At 49.0% G+C, this 26,161-nt stretch overlaps 1 protein-coding gene across 1 annotated transcript in view; it reads right to left on the bottom strand.

The window, feature by feature from the left end:
* The window catches only part of FAIM2 (Fas apoptotic inhibitory molecule 2), a 35,450-nt gene extending 20,095 nt beyond the window's left edge, over positions 1-15,355 (bottom strand). The window contains exons 1-5 of the mRNA XM_043506635.1: positions 14,927-15,355; positions 11,173-11,362; positions 2,926-3,029; positions 2,104-2,168; positions 1,524-1,577 (exon numbers count right to left, since the gene is read on the bottom strand). Of these exons, the coding sequence (XP_043362570.1) occupies positions 1,524-1,577; positions 2,104-2,168; positions 2,926-3,029; positions 11,173-11,362; positions 14,927-14,941 (428 nt within the window). The 5' untranslated portion in view covers positions 14,942-15,355. The remainder of the gene's footprint in view (positions 1-1,523; positions 1,578-2,103; positions 2,169-2,925; positions 3,030-11,172; positions 11,363-14,926) is intronic.
* Between the last annotated feature and the right edge of the window lie 10,806 nt (positions 15,356-26,161).

Genomic DNA, 26,161 nt, shown 5'->3' with positions numbered 1-26,161 from the left:
AGAACACTGACTGGCGTCAGACACTTTCCCTGAATTGCGAGGGAAGAATATGGACAAATGAGGAAGCCAGGAGATGGAAAGGCAGCTGGAGAGATATCTGGGGAACCTGCCTTGATAACAAGTGTGGGTCTAATTAGAAGCTCAGATCTGGAACATGATCTGAATCCACACTTCTCAAAAGGGGCTCTCCCAGATCTACCAAACCTTGCTCCCAGTGCTAAGGAGAACATGTTATCCTTTAAGGGCATGAACACTGCATCATCACCAGCTTCCTCCTTCTGCTGCTATTTTGGGTCTTTCTCCAACTTTCTCTAAGCTAGTTTCTCATCTCTGGGTTTTGGGTGTGAACTAACAAGAAACAGGTTCAGCGTGGCCTGTTAATGGCCATTTGCATCTCACACTCCACCTGCTTAATTAGCTGCCAGAATGCAGACACTACCTTGCAGAGGACACAGGAAATTTGCATGGGCAAATATTTTTAACACCTAAGGGCTCAGCTAAAAAGATACATTCTCCATGATTATTCAGGCCGGATGACTGTTCAGCATGCCCCATGGGTGGGATCTGAGCTCGAATCCAGTGCACTCCAATCCAGACTCATACGTACTTTTCAGTTCCTCCTTTATACTTGTTGCATTCTTTAATGACTGACAGACAAAAAGACCTCAGCTGGTGTAAATCTGTGCATCTTTGACTTCCATTTACACCAGCTGAGGATCTGGCCCCAATATGCCAACAGGCAAAGCACATGTAAGCAGCCAGGGATGTGATTTTGCAGCTCATGTAGACATACCCACACTAGCTTGACCTAACTGGCTCACTAAAAATAACAGTGAGGACATGGGATGGGGGGACAGTAGGGGAGGGGCCGGGGACAAGCCTCCCCATCCAGGAGCTAAAGACCAGGCAGGACGGTCCCACGGGCCAGATGTGGCCCGCGGGCCATAGTTTGCCCACCTCTGATCTAGTCTGACCTCCTGTTTGTGAAGGCACTGTGGAATTTTGCCACCTGGTCTTTCTCATCAATTTAAAAAGTGATAGATTATGAGTAAACTTTTCTATAGTGCCTAAGTGACTTAGGACCTCAAGTCAATGAGAGTCAGGCTTCTAAGCCACTTGGGCGCTTTTGAACATTTCACTCTGCAGCTTGGAAAATCCTCTCAGCTCTGGCTTCGACTGAATTCAACAACACCGGTGATATTTTGAAACTGGCTGCCTGGTGGGACCTAACAATATTTTGTTTAAAGTGCCCTGCAGTACATTTGATAGCGTGAAGTGTTTTGTTTGCACTCATCTCAGCACTGCAGCAAACACTCCAGCTAAGGTTACACTTAGGTTTCCTGTGTACACTTCTTGTTTTTCACAAGCTCATGTTTGTTCTCGTCTCAAAGGTGAATTTCCTCTCCTGCACGTGGGGTAGGTGTTCAGATGCAGCAGCGGGCTCTAAAAGTGCCTCCAAATAAACTCAGCCGTACGCAATCTGCTCTACCATTTCTGAATGGGAAAAGGCATTAGATACTTACTAGGAAGCCCAGTACCAGGCTGGGTTAGACTGGACATAACCTTTGACTTGCTCACTGCAGGAGAAAGAGACAGAAAAGTGTGGGGGGGTCATTCACGGGACACGGAACAGCAATTACTTCACAGTCAAGTCGCTGAACTTTTTCAAGTGATGGTGATCTATTATTAATCCTAAATGTAATTTGATCTATGCGCACCCAAAACACTAAGTTATCCGAGCTACAGGGAGCCTGATACCTGCTTACTTGAGTATAGATAAGCTACTCCCCAAGGGAAAGATACCCACATATCTGGGACTGACTTGATAATGCTCAAGAGAATAATATCCAGGTATCAGAGTGACAGATAACGCTTAATGAAACGATACACGGGTACCAATGCCAGTTAATACCCAAGGGAAAGCTACCCAGGTATCTGAGTGACAGACAGCACTCAAGGGAAAGTTATCCAGGTAACCAAATAACTGATAATGACCAAGTGAAAGCTACTCAAGGACCTGAGTGACCGATACCCAAGGAAAACATACCCATGTGCACAAGTAAGACGTCAGAGCTGAGGATTGTTGCTAACTCAGAAACCTACCAGAAGGTGAAGAGAGCCACAATGCTGACTGTGACAGACAGCTGGAGCATAAGAATGGCATAGACCTGAAACGAGAAACCACAGCATCTTGTCAGTGCGGGTCACAGTCACGCCTGGCTAGAGGCAGACTCTGCCCCCATGCTCCCCTATGGAAGGAGGCTGGATCCTCCGCTGATGGAAATCCTCGGTCGGCTCCTCAGGTGACGTACGTGGCTCCATTGACATCAACTGGGCTGTGTGATTTACACCAACTGGCAATCTGGCCCATTGCTTTCAGTGGAGCGACACCAATTTACACCAGCTTGGGATCTGGCCCTGTTGACTTCACTGGAGCTACACAGATTTACCCCAGTTGGGGGTCAGGTCCATTGACTTCAATGGAGATATGCTGATTTACACCATCTGGCCCAGGAATCATTTTGCTGCCCTAATACTCCTTAAGAACATGTGTTCCAAACGCATGATGGAGACGGCCCTGCGGTATCACCAGGATCCAATACGACACCGTTAATTAACCATTCGGGGCTCACCCTCCACAGTGGGCAGAGGTGGGCCTAAGCCAGGCAGTTCAGATGCAGATCTGAACGTGTCCCGATTGACGTTAGCATTAAGGCCCTGCAGCGCGGCGCTCGCTGGGTCTCTCCAGCCTGAGCCATCCAAGCCCTGCACCAGGCTAGCGCATCATTGCGCTGGCTGGGACCGTGCAGCTGTTTCTTACTTCATTCTCCCCCGCTGCCTCCCCGCCTCCTCTTGGGGCCCATTAGCTTCGGCCCGGGTTTGGCGCATCCCTACATAAGCTTGGGAGGCTGTCCCAGGTGGTACCTTTCTGACGAACACTCTGCGCACATTTTTGTCATCCCAGTTGAAGGTCGTGAGTAGCTCCGTGTCCCCTGGGTACCCTCCACTGCCGTAGTTTGGGCTGACACCTGGAAAGAGAAAGGCACATCAGATACCACCTTCCAGCTTTGCTCGTCACCCCAGCTGTGCCCTGCCTCTTCCCCAGGGGGCACTGGGGTGTTGTCTGAAACCAGGGGTGGATTAAAGTTTATAGTAGGCCTGGATTACCCCCACAAACCTCAAGATTTCCCACACACATTGGACCGCCAGCCTAAGGAGATACTTCCGCTAGGCATCCCAGCTTAGACCCTGTCTTCCTGAGCCCTTGATCTTCCTACCCAGCCAACCATATCAAGGACATCTTCCTGTGGTTTTGACTCTGAATTATCCGCTGCCTCCTGATCCTGCCTGAGCTCAGATCCTACCTCAGTCCACATCTGGCCTGAGATACAAATCAAGACCGAAGGAAAGGGCAAGGGAAGAAAAGACTCTTCCACAGGAGCTCCTAGCTGAGAGGCACAAGTGTTTTGCTGTCCACACTCCAACAGTGTTAAGGGCCACTCTGCAGAGGAGTAGAACTAAAGGTGCAGATGTCCTGGGAGCTGCAACCACAAGCCCTGCCCTGGCCCGAAAGGATCGGAGCAATAGCATGCTCCCTGCAACAACTGCATACGCTAGTGTGTGGGCGGGCAGGACTTAATGCAGAGCCACTTCCGGAGCTTGACTTCCTTCTCCATTGTAACACACCCCGAGGCAGAGAAATCAGGTGCCAACCAGGAGCTGCGGGACATGACTGGCCTGCCTGGCATCTTTCGTTCAGCAGAAGGAAAGAGTCCTTTCAACAGGACGTGGGACAAACTGGCTGCTGGGAGACATTTCAGCTGTTGTATGTTGTGGGGATGGGGATCTCAAGGCCAAGCTAGGCAACTCCTCATGCTCCCCACGGATGAGCCCCAAGTCACTTTCTCTTGTACCACATTTGGGTGGGAGTCCCAGAGAAGAAGAAATGGCCCATACACCCTTGTGCCTCAGCTCACAGAGGGAGTCCTGGAACAGAAATGCTTACATCATACAGCGACCCACTCCACGGATGGGAGCCCTGGAGAACGCTGCCCACCCAATTATCTTTACCTGAACTTGGGCATGGTGAGAGGGCGTTAGGCCACCATTGCACTCTGTATTGTGGGACAGTGCAGGGCTCTGCCCAGTCTCAGTATATATTAGAGCAGCCTTTGGGCTACCCTATCCTCTCATGGCTCCCTATAGGCTCTGAAAAAGAGATAATTGTCACAGCATAGTGTCCTCTGGCCAGGCTCCCTATCCACCTCCTAAGCTGGTGAAGCCCTCCACAAAAGCAGATTCTCAGGGGGCAGTTTAAACCCACTGTGAGTCCACTTTACATTGCCAGAGAGGCATAAAATGGCCTTTGATGAGCTGAGCACTGGGCCCTGTATTCTCTGCGGTCTGTAACTGTTAGAAAGGGAGCACCTTTCTGGAAACCTTCCCCTTCCACCCCTTTGAGCACTGAGAGCATGGAAAGTTTTAAGTCTGTTAAGCAAGCAGTTTGGGAGTTGCCGGATGTGACAACATAAATAGTCACAATCTACTGTAATAAAAAAAAAAGCAGCTGTTGATTAACGAAGCCATAACTCAAAAATAGAAAAGAAAAAGTGTGTCCCAGTTCTGGTTAAACAAACTCGACTGAAGAGCTGTTAACTTCGGAACACCAGCTGGAATGCCACTGAGCCCAGACGAGTTCTGCCCCACCAGGAGGAGATCAATGGTCCACTTGAAGATTGCTCCATAACCTGACCATCGGGCTGTATCCTGTGGCTTGGGGATAGACAGCAGAGGGGGGCGACAAATGGATTTTTCGGTTCACTGGCACTTTTGAAAAGTCGGGGGAGAGGCAGGGAAATGTGTCAGGGCGGACAGAAAACGAACCTTTTTTGAAAAAGTTCGGCAAGTCAAAAAGTGAAAAGAAAAAATGTGTTTGTATCGAACAAATTGGTTTGTATCGATCCAATCAAAACATTTTTCATGCTTTTGGACTGTTTTTTAATGAAATCAAAAGAAATGATCAAAATGAAAATCAAAAATGAAAATAAAATCAAAAGAAAGTTTCAAAAGTTTCGGGGGGGAGGGGGCGCAGCAGTTGTTGAATAGCAAACAAGAGGGAGAGCAGAATCCTGTTTCTGGGGCGAATTTATAGAAGTGGAATCCAGTAATCCAAACTAGAAGTGTGGCCAAGACACGGGGTGAACTATGTCATGGGATCTTTAATAGCTATCATGAGGCCTCAGATTATACCCTAACTTTCCAGCCATGGCTGGAAGCCTCACCTTTCACTGAATATTAAATACTCCCACATGGATGCATCTGCCCCGTCACCCACAGCACTCTGCTAAACTAGCTCTGCAATCCCCTGGCGCTGTCTAATGGCCTGAGATTAACAGGTGCCTGCCTCACTTCTTGTGACAGTCCATTTTCCTGGAGATAACTTCATCCCAGAGGCACGGGCTGCTTTTTCAAGGAGGTCCTCTGCCCTGCCCCTGGTGTGAGTTACACATAGGGATGCTGACTGACTTGCCCACAGTCATGGAGTGAGTTGGCACTGAGCTAGATCAGAGAGAACCCAGGTCCCTTACTGCCTTCTACACCTTTTCCCAAACAACCTGCATGGAGAGCTCTTCATTAAGAGGCCTTCTTTGCCTATACGGAAACACAAACAGGGAAAACTATTTCACTAGGAGGGGGCTGAAGCACTGGAATGGGTTACCTAGGGAGGTGGAGGAATCTCCATCCTTAGAGGTTTTTAAGGCCTGGCTTGACAAAGGCCTGGCTGGGATGATTTAGTTGGTGTTGGTCCTGCTTTGAGCAGAGGGTTGGACTAGATGACCACCTAAGGTCTCTTCCAACCCTAATCTTCTATGATTCTATGGTTCTTCTATGTTTCTAAAACCAAACCTGCCCCGTGGATCATCATTGAGGTTTAGTGCACATGAGCCAGGCCTGCAGCAAATGTCACCCCTGATATATGGGAAGGTTAAGAGCAGGGAAGTCCTCAGGTTCATGGGACTATCTGGATGACTGAGTTGACAGTAGGGGGCAGGAGGTGATGTAACAGTAGCCGTGGCAACCAGTGATGCTGTTGCAGAATAATAATCCTTAGCTCTTATCATCACTAGATCTCAAAGCACTTTGCAAAGGAGTTCAGTATCATTATCCCCATTTTACAGATGAGGAAACTGAGGGAGGGGAAGTGACTTGTTTGAGTCACCCAGCCAGCCAGTGGCAGAGCCAGGAATAGACCCTGGGCATCCTGAGTCTCAGTCCAGTGTTCTGGCCACTAGACAATGCCATCTAGTGAGAGAGGATCAGGGATAACCAAAATGGGGAAACTGAGGCACAGAACAGGACTACAAGTCAAGTTTAGAATTCAGTCATCTCAGGCTCCCAGCTCTGTGCTCAAACCATTAGTCCATCCTATACTGTACATCAGATCAGGTAGACAGAGTGAGAAATACCATAATTAGACAGATACATAGGCAGGCAGACACATACAGAGACAATGATGATAGAGAAGTACCATGAATGCCAGAGGCTGATCAATCTCACATAATTCACTGAGATGTAAATACAATAAGTGAGTTGACTGGAAGCTGATGGCACTGTTGATAATAATCATGGTATGGACCGAGGACAAAAATCTTGTCGCTGGTGACCTGGAGAGGGGCTGGTGCTGAGAAGGAAGAGTTTACCAAAAGATTAAGAGCATACTGCACCTCTCTAGCCCCTCCGAGGGAAATGGAGAGAGTCGCTGGCACTGAGAAGGAAGTGTTTACCAAGAGACTACCAAGGCCATATTGCATATCTCTAGCCCGGCCCACCCAAAGCTCTCCATGATCTTTACAAGCAATTCCGAATTTAGCTCCACAGTCCCCTCGTGATGCAGGCAGGTCTCAACATCTGGAGGTTACAAATGAGGACACTGAAGCACAGAGAGGGATGTAGGTGCCTAAATATCTTGCTCAAGGTCACACAGGGAACATTTAGCATAGCCAGAAATAGAACCCAGGATCCTGAGTCCCTGTCTCCCAAATGCCTCAGCCTGCAGTCCTCGCTGCTGGAAGTCCAGTAACTCTTCTGTTCTCGGCCTCAGATCCAGGGTGCAGGTAAATTCAACTCAGCCCTCCATAATCCAACGTACCACATCTTAGCACCAGCCTATGCTACACAATGTACCTCCAATGTCACTCACAGCAAGCTCAGGGACTGGATTTGCCAAACCCAGTTAACCATCTAGATTCATAGATATTAAGGTCAGAAGGGACCATTATGATCATCTAGTCCGACCTCCTGCACAAGCAGGCCACAGAATCTCACCCATCCACTCCTGCAATAAACCTCTCACCTATGTCTGAGCTATTGAAGTCCTCAAATCATGGTTTAAAGACTTCAAGATGCAGAGAATCCTCCAGTAAGTGACCCGTGCCCCATGCTACAGAGGAAGGCGAAAACCCCCTAGGGCCTCTGCCAATCTGCCCAGGAGGAAAATTCTTTCCTGACCCCAACTATGGCGATCAGCTGAACCCTGAGCATATGGGCAAGATTCACCAACCAGATACCCAGGAAAGAATTCTCTGTAGTAACTCAGATCCCACCCCATCTAACATCCCATCACAGGCCATTGGGCCTGTTTACCATGAATATTTAAAGATCAATTAATTGTCTAGTCTGTATCCCAGCTCCTACCAGTGGGCTTAATGCCCACGGCATCATGGGAAGGTGAAAAACACCACCTTGCATGGAGCATCTTGGGCAATACCATACGGTCCACAGGGAGCCCGCAAGAACAGCTGTTGTCATATGCTCTGCGGCCTGAAGTGCTGTTACCCTTGTAATTCTCTTATTTTGTGCACATGTTATGAATGGTCTATTATTTTAGAATCCCGGTCTCAAGGATACCCCCTGTGACAGTGAGTTCCAAAGGTTTAAACCACCTTGTCAATGTGTGCCCTGCCCCCGGCTCCAGAGGCAGTGCTAGCCCACTGGGAGCCTTAAGCAGGAATATTCTTGGGGGAGGCCCCACCCGCAAGACATAAAAAAGCAGATGGGGTCCCCCTTGAGTTGCTCAGGGCCCTAAGCAATTGCTTAGTCTGCTTATGCCTAGCGCTGGCTCTGCCCACCCACCCATGCCAGAGAGGACATGAGTCTGTTACAGCTGCCAGCTCAGACTGTATAGACTCACCTGGTTAGCCCTGTTCTGTCTCTGCTGGGTTGGCCACAGCCATCACACAAGAGTGTCAAGCACCACAGCTTCATATCTCCCCAAAGAGCTTCTCCTCTCCTCCTTCTTTGCATCACTATCACCTGCCCTGTCATCCAGGCTTGCAAACTCACCTCCCAGTGGTTCTCATACAGCTCCTCTTACCCGGCAATCTGAACGCCTTGTAGAATCATAGAAGATTAGGGTTGGAAGGGACCTCAGGAGGTCATCTAGTCCAACCCCCTGCTCAAAGCAGGACCAATCCCAACTAAATCATCCCAGCCAGGGCTTTGTCAAGCCGGGTCTTAAAAACCTCTAAGGATGGAGATTCCACCGCCTCCCTAGGTAACCCATTCCAGTGCTTCACCACCCTCCTAGTGAAATAGTCTTTCCTGATATCCAGCCTAGACCTCTCCCACTGCAACTTGAGACCATTGCTCCTTGTTCTGTCATCTGCCACCACTGAGAACAGCCGAGCTGCATCCTCTTTGGAACCCCCCTTCAGGTAGTTGAAGGCTGCTATCAAATCCCCCCTCGCCATCAATAATGCATTTATCTTCCCAACACTGCTCCAGAGGGTGATATATGAGCTCCAATTTACAGATGGGAAACTGAGGCACAGACAGGCTCAGTGGCTTGCTCAAGATCACCCAGGAAGGCTGTTGCAGAGCACGGACTTGACCCAGATCCTTGGCTCACACCCTAAACACTAGGCCAGGGGTAGGCAGACTGCGGGCCAAATCTGGACCACCAGACACTTTTGAACAGACCCGGAAAACTTTTTATTTACTTGTTATCATTATTGTTATTTTTATTATTATTATTTACTCTGGAGCCTGGACCTTGACTATACCCTGACCAAGAAATTTGGACCTCGACAAAAAATAATTTACTACCCCTGCATTAGGCCATCCTTCCATTTAAGCCATAGGCGCCAACTCCGCGGGTGCGCCAGCACCCACTGGCAACCAGCTCACTCCCACTCCCCCAGCGCCTCCCATCCACCGGCGGCCCCATAGATCAACTCCTCCTCCTCCCTCCCAGCACCTCCTACCTGCCGTGATCAGCTCTTCCGCAATGTGCAGGAGGCGCTGGGAGGGAGGGGGAGGAGCGGGGATGGGGCTCTCTCAGGGGAGGGGGCAGGAAGAGGTGGAGAAGAGGCGGGGTGGGGCCAGGGTGGAGCGGGGGTGGGAAGAGGCAGGGCAGGGCTGGGGGAAGGGGTGGAGCAGGGGCGGGACCTGGGGCTGAGTGGTTGTTGAGCGCCCTCAGGGGAAATTACAAGCCGAAGCCGGTGCTGTTCCCTCCTTACTTCCCAGTCGCTGCCACTTCTTCCCCTGCTTTGCCCATTAACTCACTGCTTACCAAGGCAAACACTCAAAGTCAATGAGAATTTAACCTGTGTGAGAGCCTTGGGATCTGGCCACTTTGCTAATAAGTTGAACCCAGTGCTCTTGCCTGTTCAAGGGCAGGGCAGGTAATGTTTGGCCCTCCCGTGCTAAAATAAACCAAGCCACAACTTTTTGCACCGCTCAGTGCATTTAGGTTTGCCTCTAGGTACTTTGTACATCACATAGCGCCTGTCAATGCAACACAATGCAATGTCACACACACACACACACAGCCCGGGGATAGGATCCCCCAGCTTGCAGCCAGGCTGGGGTCAGAGAAATCAGAGAAAGAGGAAAGGGACCTGGAATAACAGGAACGTGGTGGCCAGCAAGGGAGCTGCCAGGGAGAGGCTATGTGGGGGGGACTCCATATTATGGCACATACAACTGGGCACACAGCTGCAGCGTGGGAATCCTGCCAAGCTCATAAACTGCATGGGTCTGGAGTCGATAGATCAAAGCAATCCCCCAGTGTATGTATAAGCTTGTAACTTGCAATTACAGGTTATTTATCGCCTCTCTGTTACGGACACGTTCACCGAGGCAGAAGGGGATGTGGGAGAAAGATTCAGAGGCAGTCAAGGCGCAAGTGTCATCAGGGAGCTCCAGATAAACAGCCCAGTGACTTAGTAGCCCCGTGCTTCCCTGCAGCGGGAGATCTCCATGGACGCACCTTTACCGTCATCGGAGCCCTACTGATGCAGTTACAGGATGTAACAGAAATAATCCCCATAGACACACACACACACACCCCTGGAAATTCAACCCAAACAAGCCAGGAGTCGGATGCAGCCACCAAAGACAAGACCTGAGATTCACTGTAACACAACCAGCTATTTGCTTACTAAGAAATCAGCCCTACCAGGGGCTGTACAGTCAGGACTCCAGTTCTATCCCCCACTCTTAGAGGGAGTAGGTCAGGGGTGGCCAACCTGAACTTGAGAAAGAGCCAGAATTTACCAATGTACATTGCCAAAGAGCCACACTAATACATCAGCAGCAGCCCCCACCCCCACTCCCAGCCGCCACCGGTAGCCCTGCCGATCAGCACCTCCTCCTCCCTCCACGCACCTCCCGATCAGCTGTTTCCCAGCCTGCAGGAGGCTCTGGGGAGGAGCAAGGGTACGGCAGGCTCAGGGGAGGGCGTGGGAAGGGGTGGAGTGGGGGCAGGGCCTGTGGCAGAGCCAGGGGTTGAGCAGTGAGCACCCCCCGGCACACTGGAAAGTTGCCGCCTGTAGCTCCAGCCCCAGAGTCGGGGCCTAGACAAGGAGCCGCATATTAACTTCTGAAGAGCCGCATGTGGCTCCGGAGCTGCAGGCTGGCCACCCCTGCAGTAGGGTCTAGTGGTTAGAGCAGGGGAGTGGCAGTCAGGACTCTTAGATTCTATCCCCTGCTCTGAGAAGGAGTGGAGTCTACTGATTTGAGCAGAGGTTCAGGAATCCCGGATTCTATTTCTGGCTCTGCCACTGACTTGCTCTGTGATCTTGGCCAAGTCCCTGCACTTCAGCTTCACTCATCAGTAAAACAGGGACAATAAACTTAATTTCACAGCAATGCAGGGCAACGAATACTCACTGGGGTCCACATAAGCCCAGCTGGGGTGGAGGGGCACAGACGGTGGAGGGGAGAACGCCTCCGTTTTCATCCTTTCCCCTGAAGTTGCTTCCTCGTATGTCGGGGGTGCCGAGGGGGCGGTTGCATTGTCCTTCTTTTCTCCCTGTCCCTGCTGTCCCTCGGAGTTAGGAGGCTTGTTATTCACAGAGAGCTGTGTGGCAAAGAGAAATCAGGATTAAAATAGCCACAGTAGAACAACAGGGAATAAGAACAACCTCACAGCTGGAACCATCAGCTGACACTTCACAGATGGCAACTCATCTGTGGTTTGGGCCTAATCCAAAGCTCATCAACGTCATTGGAAATATACCCATCGACTTCAATGGGCTTTGGATCTTGCCCTTGGGTGAATCAGTCCAGTATGCTCAGAAACATTCAGGGTTGGAAAGTGGAGGGTGAACAGAACCTCACGCCAGGCTCCATCCCAAGAGAAGGTGGAAGGAGGTGGAAATGGAGGAGGAGAAAGAGCCAACGAGGGACAGATATGGAGTGGGAGAGGCTAAAATGGAGGAGAAGAGAGGGCCAACGAGGGACATATATGGAGAGAAGAGGGGAGCGGGAGAAGAGAAATGGAGAGAAGAAAGGGCAAACCATGGATAGAAAGATCGGAAAGGAGGAGAGGAAAAAAACATAGATGATGTAAATCAGTTAGGGAGGAGACAGAGGATAATAAATTATAAGCAACTGAGTCTGAGAGGAGGCACAGTCAGTGGAAATGGCTGAGGGAGAGTCTTCTGTCCATCAGAACCCTTAGAGCAGTGATAATCAGGCCTCAGGGGTTCAGGAGCCAAATTAGCGATCAACATTACCCAAAAGAGCCATAGTCATGTGAATTCATTGCTTCATATACTATATATATTTATTATTCTCATAGCTAAATGACTGACCACATATTATTATTTTATCAACTACAATTGGTTAATAACATAGTAAAAGCATCCTGATTGGTTAAATTAAATCACATAGTGTTTTAATATCATGTGCTGCAAAGAGCCACAGGAGACACATTAAAGAGCCACTTGCGGCTCCCAAGCCTCAGTCTGAGTCTCACTGCCTTAGGGTGTCTCATGGTGGGCACCTAAAATCACTAGGCACTAGTGCTGGATGCCAAATGTGAATTAATGTACATGGGACATTTTTTAATTGATTTTTTCCCTGCATTTCCTACAAAAAAAGTTCACTTCTTTGACAAAGAAAAAGAAACCACCATTCCCACCCCCACCCCACCCCTTTTTTTTTTTTTTTTTTTTTAATACTAAAAACCAAACATTTTACCCATGAAAAATTTCTTTTGGTCAAAAAAAAAAATCTCCTCCCTCCCCCACACAAGGAAAAAGTTTAGACAAGAAAAAATCAACCAGCTCTACTTGATAGTTTTGAAAAATGTGGCCTCCATACTTTACACTGAGTAAAATTTTCAGAAACATCTCAGTTATTTAGGAACCTACGTCCTATTGAAAGTAGCCTAGGGCCAGACTTGACAAAGGCATTTAGACACCTAAAGATGCAGATAGCTGCCTTGCGGGATTTTCAAAAATGACTTTCAATGGGAGTTAGGCACCTAAATATATTTGTAGATCAGCCCTTAGGTGCTTTTTATCCACTGTCATCAGTCTCTAAGCCAGCACTCCAGGAACTTTCTGTTTCTGTTCCCAAATGGGGCCCGTACAATTGGACATGAAGCAGATCCACTTTCATCAGCAGTTTCTTTGAAACTACCATTTAAATAATAGATTTGAAGGCCAGAGAGAACCATTATGTTAATCTGTTCTGACCTCCCGCATTGCCTAGGCCAGAGAATTGCACCTAGTAATTCCTGCATCAAGCCCATAACTTCTGTGCTGGGTCAGGATTAAATATTCCTACACCACCCCTGATTTGGCCCAGCATAGGAAGCATTCTAGCCTAGCAGATAGAGCACTGGGCTAGAACCCAGGAGAACGCGGGTCTATTTTTAGCTCTGAGCTGCTGGGTGACCTTGGGCAAGTCACATCCCCTCTGTGTGCTTGAGTTTCCCCATCTGTAAACGGGAATAATGCTACTCACCGAGTTCACAAAGCATTCTGAAATCTGGGATTGAAAAGTGCTATATCAGTAAGAATTATTATGAGTATGATTGCTATTAATTTTAAAATAAATCTATCACCATCCTAGTTGCTGAAATAATATCCTTGAATAGTATAATTGAAATCAACGATAGCTTGTCATTGACTTTAAGGGAAGAAGGCTTGGGCCCATAAACAATCCCAAAATTATAAAAGAGCCAAAAATGTACCTGTATAGAGAGAGACAATGAGCATAATACAGGGCAAAGCAGCTACAGATGGTACCAGCCCATTACATGCCAGCCCCACAGTTTGGTATGTATCCACAAACACCACTCAAAGACTACGCCAGCTCACTAAGCACCAATTGCAGGCTAAGCTTGCTCCATATGCACCAGCCAACAACTAGATAAACCCAATATCAACCAATCACTAGTTGTGTCATCTCAACGTGCATCAGTCACTGGCAATCTCAACTCAGACCGCACCAATGATGGGACAGGTGAACTCAACCAATGCCAATCATTGGCTAGAAAAAGCCACTATAAATCCGTCACTGCACAACAAGAACCAATCGCCAGCTAGGTAAAACCAGTACAAACCGATCAGAGATGACATCTGTCTATGGTCAACCAATGGCAGACATTGCATCAACACCACATGAGCCAGGATGAGATGACCTCATTCAAATGGGGGAAAAGCCCATGGAAGGTGAGGAAGAGAAAGAGAGTCCTTGCAAAATGATCTTTTCATGCAATGATTTCTTGTCTAAGGAGCTGGTACCCGCCCCAGCATCTACCCTCTCCTGTATTCAGACTCCCACTGCATCCCATTGGAGAGAGCATGTGGTACCGACTGCATGCAGAATACTGGCTCTGACTCTCCCCCTGCCAATCAAGGAGCATCCTTGCCATAGCGACCCAGAAAGAAAACATATCTCGCTGTCCCAGGACAGACCACTTGCTGGTTATGTAACCTCCGGATACATATCGGCCGGGGGTTATGTAACCAGCCCATATGGGGCTACAGCACAGATACTGGGGTCGCTGGCCACCATCTACATCTAGGCAGCCACTGATCTGGTACATACAGTGGCAGCACATCACGTCCGTGTGGGCTCAGAACTAAAACTCAGCCAGAGAGAATCCTGCAGCCAAGAAGCATCCAGGATTATATATATGTGGTAACCAGAGGATGCTGCATTGCCATGGCAACTGATTTCTCGAGGGAGGGGTGGGTGGGTGGGAAAGCACAACCCCCTTCCCCCTCCCCCCATTCCATTGATTACATGCCAGGGGACGAGGGGTTATACCTTCTCCTTTTTAGCCAACCTGCTGGTGGTACAGAAAAAATAACCTTCACAAAGCCTAAGGATGGATCTCAACTCGGCATGGGCAGGATACCATAGAGCTATGCACAAATACAGACTGTATTGGTACACTCACCCTATAACCTCCCGGTGATATAACCCTCCACTCCATTTCCCTGCTGGATCCCTTCTGTTATAGGACCCCGCTTCATGCACGGTGCAGCTGGGCAGTGGAAGGACGCCCAGGTCTCGGCTCCATCTCAACACTACGATTTTTATTCCCTGAGCCTAAAGAGTCCCATTCCCCCTTTGCAAAGTTTGGGGGTAGAAAGGTTAGCCTGGTGTTCGGGTCCCGACCTACCTTCCCTTGGGTCATCGTGCCTCACGGATGATGCTCTGCTGCTCAGAACACCGACACTTGGGCACCAACCCTGGTGCAGAGCACTAGGAGCAGCAGCAGCAGAGAGGACGCCTCTTGCCTCTCTTGTGCCCGCCTGGTGATAGGTTTGCTCGCTGCAGTCAAGCCAGCCTGTGCTGATGCTCTTACGTGCCAGCTCTTACGTTCCAGCAACATCCAACGAGCTGCCAGTCTGCTGGAGAAAGGACTGTACCATTTCCACTCCACAGGACGGGGGAAGGAAGCCAGGCAAAAAGGGGGGAGGATGCAATCACGTGCCAGGACAAAATCCACCCAGCAAGTGCCAGGATGGAGCTGAGGGGGGATGGGGGAAAGGAGGGATGCAGAAGGGATGCTCTTCCTGCAGCATCTCTTTCTCTGCTACATCACATCAGAGCCAATCGCAGCCCCGGGGGGGGGGAGGAAGGAGGGGAGTAATTCCCCATGGCACTGCAATGCCGTCGCTAGGGTGACCAGCCCTCCAGGATTGTCCTGGCATCTCTAGGAATTAAAGATTAATCTTTAATGAAGGATTATGTCATGTGATGAAACCCCCAGGAATACGTCCAACCATAATCAGCGGCCCTGCCAGTCGCACATGCCGTCTCCACCTGCCCTGTTGGCAGAGGGACAGACGGCTTTGGAGTGAAAGGCTCTGATTTGCCCCTGAGCTGCTCCGGGCTCAAAGGAAGGCCTGAGACAAGCTCTATAATGTGAGACCGAGGAGTGAAATGCGCCCCGGTGCGGCTCGCTTCCAGTGTCACCCCAGCCCCGGCTCTGTGACCCAGGGAGGGGATCATGAACCCCCACTCAAGCACCCAGTTCAAACCCGGGTCTATGGCACAGGGAGGGGATCAGGAACTTCACCACAACGGGGTGAAACCCCCACACAGACCGACCCAGCTCAGACCCAGCTCTGTGACACAGGCAGGGGGTCATGGACCCCACAGCTCAAGGGATGGAGCCCCCACTCCCATGCCCAACTCAGCCCCACCTTTGTAAAGCAAGGAGGGATTCAGCAGGGATTTCACAAGCCAGGGTTGGAGCTCCCATTCAGGGGCCCCAGCTCTGTGGCCTGCTGCATTAGAAGCGATTGTTATTAACATGATCGATCATCTGGAGGGAAATTAGAAACAACAGAGTTTGAATGAAGACAGATGAAATCGGCTACCCAGATGAATTCACCTGGACAGCTGGAATGTTCGGGGTGAGACCAAAGCTTCACCCATCACACTCCACCCCAACAAGACCTCAGTGCTTAAGGCTGTATAGCAGGGGCAGCATGACATAACATAAGAATGGCCAGACTGGGTCAGACCAAAGGGCCATCTAGCCCAGTATCCTGTCTTCCGACAGTGGCTGATGCCAAGTGTCCCAGAGGGAATGAACAGAAGAGGTAAGCATCAAGTGGTCAGCATACGGTGGTCTACAGTGGCCCTATGCTATGTCGCTGCCCTGGGGTAACTCCAACCCTTTCATCGAATAACCCAAACTACCATTCTGAGCCAACATCCTCCCAAAAATCAGTTACCAGCTGAAATCTTCGGCTTTCATTTTCCTAACAAAAAAATCAGACGTGTTCAAGGAAAGCAAACATTTTCCCTGAAAATTACACTGAGCCGAAAACCCAATTTTCTGTCAACAAGTTTCAAGAGAGGAATGCTGACTAGCTGCAGGGTTAACCCTTTCCACTCTGCAGCACTTTTACCCTTGTCACGGGAACTTTAATATAAAGTGTAACCAGAAAATGTAAGGGTGGGATTTTACTCCCTTAGGCATCTTTGCAAATTTCATCCTATAAGCAGTGGAAACAAAGGAAGAGGCACTCCTGGGAGTGTTACTTAATTATCTTAATGGGCCTTCTCTTCCCTAGCTGTGCACCTTGTATGGTCATTTGTGCAACATGGGTCTGAAAAAGCTCCCCTTCTTATCTGGAGGCATTTCAGTACACTGCCCTAGGGTGAGCGGCTTTGCAAGGTGCAAGCTGGTGAGGAAATGAGGGCCAACATGTTGCTTCACAGGACAGTTCAAGTATATCCCTATGATCAATACTATGCATCTTCTGGGTGTCTCCCAGGACTGGGGTGTGGGTGGGGATTGGCATATTACTGGCAGTAATAGAATAGTGTTCATATTTATTTGTATTGCAATAGCACAGCAGTGTAACCCACACACCTCTTGGGTGTGGTGTTCTGTCCCGTCTAGGGCACCGAGACCACTGAGAGATTAATGAGTCTGTTCTACACCTGTAGCTAAGCGCCATGTGGCTTTCAGCGCATGCAGTAGAGGCTCACGCATTTAGCTCCAGAGACCCCAGATTCAATCCTACCTGCCAACGATTGGGGTCTGTCGGTGTTACAGCAACAGCTCTAGTTGTAGATCAGGACACCAGGGTGCTAGGTTCTGTACAAACACAGAACAAATAAACAGTGCTTGCCTCAAACAGCTTAAGTCTATGACCAATTTTGTAGATTCTCCCCTCACGTCCACGGGTGTAAATCTGGTGGAACTTCATTGCCATGAGTGCAGGGGACTGGACGAGATGACCTCTCGCGGTCCCTTCCAGTTCTATGATTCTGTGAAGTCATTGCAGTCACTCTGCAGCAAAACCAACATGAAAGAAACATCAGACTCTGCATTGGGCACAGAGGGCAGGTGTTTGACCCTTCCCCAGGACAAGAGATCTTCTACAAGGAGAGCATGGCTGGTCTGCTGGAGCTGAAAGTGGCAAGGGCATTCTTACAAGTCTGTGCTCCTTCTGAAACCAGGCACAATTGTCAGGAGACTTGTGCTAGGGGCTGAATTTGCTCCCAGATGTCCCAGGACAGGGGCCAGCACAGGGACAAAAGTGTCCCTATAGATCAAATCAAGCCATCCTATAACCACACAATCTATTGACATAACCTAAGTTCCCTCTAAGCTGTGCGACCGCACGGCTGGCTATCAAAGGCCACGCAAGTGGAGAGAGGTGCCCCTCCCCTGGCCTAGCCCAGCCCCACCGGAGTGAGGCGCCTCTCCACCGGCCCCAAGCTGCTGCAGCAAGAGAAGGCTGGGGGAGTCCTCTCTCCCCGCCACAGCCCCAGGGCAGCCTGAACCCCAAACCCCTCATCCCCAGCCCCACTCCAGAGCCCGCACCCCCAGCCAGAGCCTTCACCACCCCCGACAACCCAACCCTCTGCCTGAGCCCTCTCCCGCACCCCTCATCCCTGGCTCCACCCCAGAGCTTGCACCCCCAGCCAGAGCCCTCATCCCCTGCACCCCAACCCTGAGCCCCCTCCCACACTCAAACCCCTTGGCCCCACCCCCGCCACACATCACCTCCATATTGGTGCACATAACAAAATTCATTCCACACATGGATGTAAAAAATTAGAGGGAACATTGGCATAACCCTTGTCCTTTCTCAATTGTTCCCACCCACCCAACTGTTGTTTGTCACACTACCTTCTTTCATCATGTTTAAAATTAGATCACAAACTTTTCTGGGCAGGCATGAAGTCATGTCTGCTCTGTTTGCACCGAAAAAAGTCTGGCGCATTTCAGGCTCCATCTAAATAATGTGAATGATGGTCATGATAATAACAGGCTGTCGGCATGGAGGGGGAAAAGCCTGCATCGGTTACAGTCACTGCAAAGGGGTGGCTTAATGAAAGGGCCACACAAAAAAAAGACACCGTCAGCTGGCAAGGGAAGAATGCAGCTGAGCCGTATACAGCTGGCATCTGTACAGATGTGTCCCGCACCATTCCACTGGAAAGAGACCGAGTTATCACAAGTGCTGTGACAGCCTGTCAGGGTCATTCAGCATCAATGAAAAGACCATAACTGCAAGTTCCTCAAGCACTTTCATTCTCCCAGGAGCTGGGGAAGTTCGGATTCTCTCTCCAGCCCCAGCTGAACGGGAATAAATCAGACGATGCTTTCGGATGCTTACCTTGGGATCGGTTCTGTTCTGACCAGGAGGAAGAGCCAACACAATCCAGCATTTCAGAGAGAAACGCAGGGTATGTCTACACTGCCATTAAAAACCCGCGGCGGGCCCGTGCCAGCTGACTCGGGTTCGCAGGGTTTGGGCTAAGGGGCTGTTTAATTGCAATGGGACTGGTTTTTGTTTGATTGTTTTCCTTCAGTTCCTACCTGTACTTTATCAACGTCTATCCTCTCTTCTTTCCTAGGATCTAGAGCAGGGGTTCTCAAACTGGGGGTTGGGACCTCTCAGGGGGTCGTGAGCTGTCAGTCTCCACTCCAAATCTCACTTTGCATTTATACTGGTGTTAAATATATAGAAATGTGTTTTTAATTTACAAGAGGGGTCGCATTCAGAGGCTTGCTATGTGAAAGGGGTCACCAGTAAAAAAGTTTAAGAGCCACTGATCTAGAGCATCCTCTTTAATAAATCCTCCCCTAAGGGATGGGTCTCCCCAGACTGTGTGCTCCTCCGCACCTGTGGGCTGTCCTCCAGCCGTTAGGTTAAAATCGCCTCTCTGACCTTTTTAGTTTTCCATGCCAGCCATCTGGTTCCGTTTTGGTTTAGGTGGAGCCCGTCTTTCCTGCATAGGCTCCTCCTTTCCCAATAGATTCCCCAGTTCCTAAGAAACCGAAATCTCTCCTCCCAACACTGTTGTCTCATCCACGCTTTTGAGACCCTGCAGTTCTGCCTGTCTAACTGGCCCTGCATGTGGAACTAGAAGCATTTCAGAAAATGCTACCATGGAGGTCCTGGACTTTAATTGCTTACCTGTCAGCCTAAATTGGTATCCAGGATCTCCTGCCTCCCTTTCCCTATGTCACTGGTACATATGTATACCACAACCACCAGCTCCTCACCAGCACGGCACCTAAGTCTGTCTAGATGTCTCAAGAGGGGGTAGGAAATTCACTATGAGGTTCTCCCAGTCATCACAAACCCAACTATTTATATTTCTAATAATCAAATCCCCCAGGACTATGACCTGTCTCTTCCTAATAACAGGGGTCCCTTTCCCGGGAGAGGTAACCTCAGTGCAAGAGGATACCGTGACATCATCTGGAAGAATACCATACCATCAGCTATGGGATCACCTCCCTCTGCTCCCGCTGGATGTTCTCCTTCCCCAACACTTTCATAATCCTCGCTGTCAGACTGGGAGTGGGACCCCTCTGCTGTGTCCAGGAAAGTCTCGTCTATAACCCCTCTACTTCCCTTAGCTCCTCCAGTTCAGCCACTCTGATCTCAAGACCCCAAACACTGTCTCTGAGGTCCATGAAATGCTTGCACTGAAGTCATACATACGCCACCTGCCCACAAGGCAGGGACGCATCATACATGCTGCTTTCAGTGCAATAAACTGGACAGTTTATGCCTCCACTCTGCTGCTGGACTTCTGCCTGTATTATTTTTACTCTTGATGGGGTTTGTTTGTTTGCTTGTTCCTGTGTGTGGTTTGTGGGGGGATTGGAGAGTGGGCAGGGGGTAGATCTGGCTCTCACATGCTCTCTCTTAATCTTCCTTGATCACTAGCTTCTCTGGTCACTTACAAACTGGCTTTTTAAATCCCTGTCCTCCCCTAAGGAGCCTCACCCGCTTGTCAAGGGATTTTAAAGAGATTAGGCTCAACAGGTGGCAGACTACAGCCAGCCTTAGGTTCAGAAGCAAAACAAAACAAAAACAAAGCCTCCCCTCCCCCAGGTAAGTCTCTGAAATGGCAAAAGGAGTTTCAGGCACAGTCAGGTGTTTGCAAGACGTTTGCCTGTTGCCGAGGTCCATTACAAATGCCCAGCAAGAGGCAGCCAGCCACTGTCCCAGAAAGAAAAGGAGTACTTGTGGCACCTTAGAGACTAACAAATTTATTTGAGCATAAGCTTTCGTGAGCTACAGCTCACTTCATCGGATGCTGTAGCTCACGAAAGCTTATGCTCAAATAAATTTGTTCGTCTCTAAGGTGCCACAAGTCCTCCTTTTCTTTTTGCGAATACAGACTAACACGGCTGCTACTCTGAAACCTGTCCCAGAAAGAGGAAGGATGAGGCAGTAGTTGCGTGATAGCCTGGGACTTGGGCAACGCAGGTTGAATTCCCTGAGCTGTTGCAGATTTCCCGCATGACCTCTGCCTAGTCCCTGTGCGTCTCCGTTTCCCATCTGTAAAATGAGACTAAAAGCACTGCCCCATCTGAAAGGGGTGTTGTGAGAAGGAACACATTAAAGACTGTGAGGTGCTCAGCTACTGTGGTTGTGGGGTCGTGTTAGTACCCCGGCATAGGTCTACACAGCAAGTAGACACCCATTGCCGGCCCTTGCCAGCTACCTTAGGCAGCAGGGTTGTTTGACTGCTGGGTAGACACCTGGGCTCAGGCTGCAACGTGGGAGGGTCCTAGAGCTTGGGCTCCAGCCCGAGCCCGGAAATGTACACTGCAATGAAACATCTCTGCAGCCCGCGCCCCGCACCCCCGAGCCAGCTGGCATAGGCGAGATGCAGGTTTTTCTTTGTTGGGTAGACAGGCCCTAAGACAGAAGAGTTTTCATTCCAGACAGGGAGCAGGAAGGATCATTATATACCCAATTTATAGAGAAGGAGCTGAAAGATCACATGACTGGCCCACAGTCATATAGGAAGTCTGCATGACTGGCCCACTGGAACTTGAGACCTTTACTCCTCGTTCTGTCATCTGCTACCATTGAGAACAGTCTAGATCCATCCTCTTTGGAACCCCATTTCAGGTAGTTGAAAGCAGCTATCAAATCCCCCCTCATTCTTCTCTTCCGCAGACTAAATACTCCCCGTTCCCTCAGCCACTCCTCATATGTCATGTGCTCCAGCCCCCTAATCATTTTTGTTGCCCTCCGCTGGATGCTTTCCAATTTTTCCACATTCTTCTTGTAGTGTGGGGCCCAAAACTGGACACGGTACTCCAGATGAGGCCTCACCAATGCCGAATAGAAGGGAATGGTTTGTTCCTGTAACCTCAATAAGGATTCTTTAAAATACAGCCAGCTCTCCTGGACTCCTTTCCCCCTCATGTTTTTCTCCCAGGGGATCCTGCCCATCAGTTCCCTGAAGGAGTCAAAGTCTGCTTTTCTGAAGTCCAGGGTCCCTACTGCTGCTCTCCTTTCTTCCTTGGGATCCTGAACTCGACCATCTCATGGTCACTGCCTCCCAGGTTCCCATCCACTTCTGCTTCCCTTCTCGTTGCCTTTTCCAATTCTAATATATCTTTTTTGAGATGGGGTTACCAGAACTGCACACAGTATTCACTCTGTGGGCATACACATTGCTCCGGATTTACACCAGGTTAACTGAGAGCAGAATTCGGCTCGATGTACTGAAATGTAGCCATTGATCATTATAGTCAATATTTTTATATGTGACCATCTGAAGCACCCAAATCCCATATTTTGTCACCTAGATAAGTGGCCTTGTTTTCAGAGGTGATGCACGCTGGCTGTTCTCATTGATTTCAGCTGGAGTTCAGGGTGCTCAGCGTATCCAAAAAGCAGACCTAGCTATAGGCATCTGAGGCTGAGCCTGTCAAAAGCACTTATGTGTTTACAAAGTGCCTAAGGGTATGCCTACACCGGGATAAAAACCTCTCCGAACCCAGGTCAGCTGACTCATGTTCACAGGGGTCAGGCTATGCAGCTAAAAAGAGCAATGTAGACATTCGGGCTCCAGCTCTGAGACCCTCCCCCCAGTGGGGTCACAGAGCCCCTGCTCCAGCCCGAGCCAAAACACTGCAATTTTATAGCCCTGTATCGCGAGCCCTTGCGAGCTCATCAGCTGGCTTTGCCACAGGTCTTTTATAGCCTTGGAGACATACTCTAAGCATAGGCAGTGCTGCCTAGTGGATGGAGCACAACTCTGCAACTCAGAAACCCGCTTTCCATTCCAAGCTCTGCCATGGGCCACTGCATGATGGTTGGCAAGTCATTTTACCGCCCCATGCCTCAGTTTCTCCATCTGTTAAATGGGAATAATGTGCCTGATCTAGTTTGTCCAGCACATTGAAAGCTGCTGCTGAAAAGCTCTGTATAAGAGCTAAGGATTGTTATCAGTGATACAGGCGCTCACATCCCTTTGAAAGTCAATTAGACGTTTGCTCCTAAGATATTTACTAAATAAGCATTCTCCCCTAAATACAGATTTAGGTGGGTGACTTTAGATGAGCGCCTTGGAAAATCTATTCCAAAATTTATTTTTTTTGTTTAAAACAATACTTTGCAAATGACATTAGATGCCAGCACATTCTCTAAACCATGTGGCTACTGCAGTGTCTTAAATAACATTCAGAGATTTTTACACTACATTATATCTCCTAGCAATAAGGGGCCAGCTACCCTCATTGAAGCTGAGGAGTAACTCATTCACCTCATGTAGACTATATACTTCAGTGGAAATACTCCAACACTAATCGATCGTTGAGACTGTCCTATCTGGGACAATGCAGATCCCAAAGCCCAGAACAAAGCATGCAAGAGCAGAAGACAAACCTCAGTCCCTGGAAAAATCATGGAGCAGGTCCTCAAAGAATCAATCCTGAAGCACTTAGAGGAGAGGAAAGTGATCAGGAACAGTCAGCATGGATTCACCAAGGGAAGGTCATGCCTGACTAATCTAATCGCCTTTTATGATGAGATTACTGGTTCTGTGGATGAAGGGAAAGCAGTGGATGTATTGTTTCTTGACTTTAGCAAAGCTTTTGACACGGTCTCCCACAGCATTCTTGTCAGCAAGTTAAGGAAGTATGGGCTGGATGAATGCACTATAAGGTGGGTAGAAAGCTGGCTAGATTGTCGGGCTCAACGGGTAGTGATCAATGGCTCCATGTCTAGTTGGCAGCCGGTGTCAAGTGGAGTGCCCCAGGGGTCGGTCCTGGGGCCCGTTTTGTTCAATATCTTCATAAATGATCTGGAGGATGGTGTGGATTGCACTCTCAGCAAATTTGCGGATGATACTAAACTGGGAGGAGTGGTAGATACGCTGGAGGGGAGGGATAGGATACAGAAGGACCTAGACAAATTGGAAGATTGGGCCAAAAGAAATCTAATGAGGTTCAATAAGGATAAGTGCAGGGTCCTGCACTTAGGATGGACGAATCCAATGCACCGCTACAGACTAGGGACCGAATGGCTCGGCAGCAGTTCTGCGGAAAAGGACCTAGGGGTGACAGTGGACGAGAAGCTGGATATGAGTCAGCAGTGTGCCCTTGTTGCCAAGAAGGCCAATGGCATTTTGGGATGTATAAGTAGGGGCATAGCGAGCAGATCGAGGGACGTGATCGTTCCCCTCTATTCGACACTGGTGAGGCCTCATCTGGAGTACTGTGTCCAGTTTTGGGCCCCACACTACAAGAAGGATGTGGATAAATTGGAAAGAGTACAGCGAAGGGCAACAAAAATGATTAGGGGTCTAGAGCACATGACTTATGAGGAGAGGCTGAGGGAGCTGGGATTGTTTAGTCTGCAGAAGAGAAGAATGAGGGGGGATTTGATAGCTGCTTTCAACTACCTGAAAGGGGGTTTCAAAGAGGATGGCTCTAGACTGTTCTCAATGGTAGCAGATGACAGAACGAGGAGTAATGGTCTCAAGTTGCAATGGGGGAGGTTTAGATTGGATATTAGGAAAAACTTTTTCACTAAGAGGGTGGTGAAACACTGGAATGCGTTACCTAGGGAGGTGGTAGAATCTCCTTCCTTAGAGGTTTTTAAGGTCAGGCTTGACAAAGCCCTGGCTAGGATGATTTAACTGGGACTTGGTCCTGCTTTGAGCAGGGGGTTGGACTAGATGACCTTCTGGGGTCCCTTCCAACCCTGATATTCTATGATTCTATGATTCTATGAACCGTTGTTTACCAAGAAAGATCCAGCTTTTGAATGAGCTTCCAGAGGAGAGTGGGTGAAGGCAGAGCTTGACTGTCTTTAGGAAATACTGTAGATACCTTCCTCCAAAAAGCCTTTCCACCATACCAAGAACAGCAAGGACACCCCCATCTATCAGACACCCCACCCCCAAAAACTGTAACAAAAAATCAACCAAACGAACCAGACAAATAAACAGATATATCCCAAGTAGAGATTTTATCCCTCAGAAATGGAGAAGGGCCAGAGATTCCATGAAGTCCATGAGGGAGTTTGCTATTGCTACTGGTTTTGCATGCCTACAGTATACGGTAGGAATGGCAACAATATAAACCCTGAAATTTGATAGATAGATTAGATAGATGGGGTGCATGGGGATAGATAGATAGATAGATAGATAGATAGATAGTAAGGTCTACTTAATGCAAGTAGAGGGGGACAGAGTTTCCTCTGGAGCTAGTAGAAATTCTTCTTTAAACAATCAATGAAAAACAACAAACATTTTGCTAATTTTTCGCTGGTTTTTTTTATCGACTTGCCCTATGTAACCATTAGCGCCCCAAACGCAATTTAAGGTTCTGCTGCTCCTTTCTGGAAAATGCACACATTGTCATATCATATCGACTGCTGACGTGGGCTAGGAATGAGACATCTGCAGATCCCTACATGATAGAAGAGAAACTGCTGACCCAGCTGAACTATGCTAACCTTTAGCCTGTGCCGTCAAGGTCTTCTCTTGTGCAATTGTCTCCTAGTCTCAAACCTCCCTTGAGGTGGAAAGATGACAGTGATGGGGCTGGCTAGTTAGCTCCGGGCTATCCCTGCATGGACAGGACAATGTCTATGAAATACTATCTGGTTTCAGCTGATGGGACAGAGAAAAGGTTAGCTTATATGTCAGATGATCTTCCTTGAGTGATGGATGCCAGATAAGCTGTCCATGCTGGCAATAGGCTGCATTTTGGCTGCCTTTGCTACACCTCATGATGGTGACAGGTGTGTATTAGGATGGCAGGACTTGCTCGGTTCCATTGCTTCTGGGGAGGTGCAATTGGCAGTGCTAAATCATTTCTCATTGGCCCTTTGGGTCGGCCATTATGGAACCCTGCAGCGACGAGCATTATCACCATTGTTATTCAGTGCCCACAGCAAATCCAAGCCCCCAGAGACCTGATATTCCACAGCACAGCTTAAGATGCCTCCAGCATGCTGGTGATATCCCAGATCTATATTCATCAGATCATGGCCACGCCATCTCAGTGTAGAAATGCTGTCTGGCTGGATAGCAGAAGGCATGCAAGTCTTAAGGTCAAAACCCAGCCTGGATAAGATGGAAACAATATTGCATGCCAGGGGGGGAAATGGGA

Source organism: Dermochelys coriacea, chromosome 20, assembly GCF_009764565.3.
Source record: "Dermochelys coriacea isolate rDerCor1 chromosome 20, rDerCor1.pri.v4, whole genome shotgun sequence".
Classification (NCBI taxonomy): Eukaryota; Metazoa; Chordata; order Testudines; family Dermochelyidae; genus Dermochelys; species Dermochelys coriacea.
This window is presented reverse-complemented; position numbering and strand designations above follow the sequence as displayed.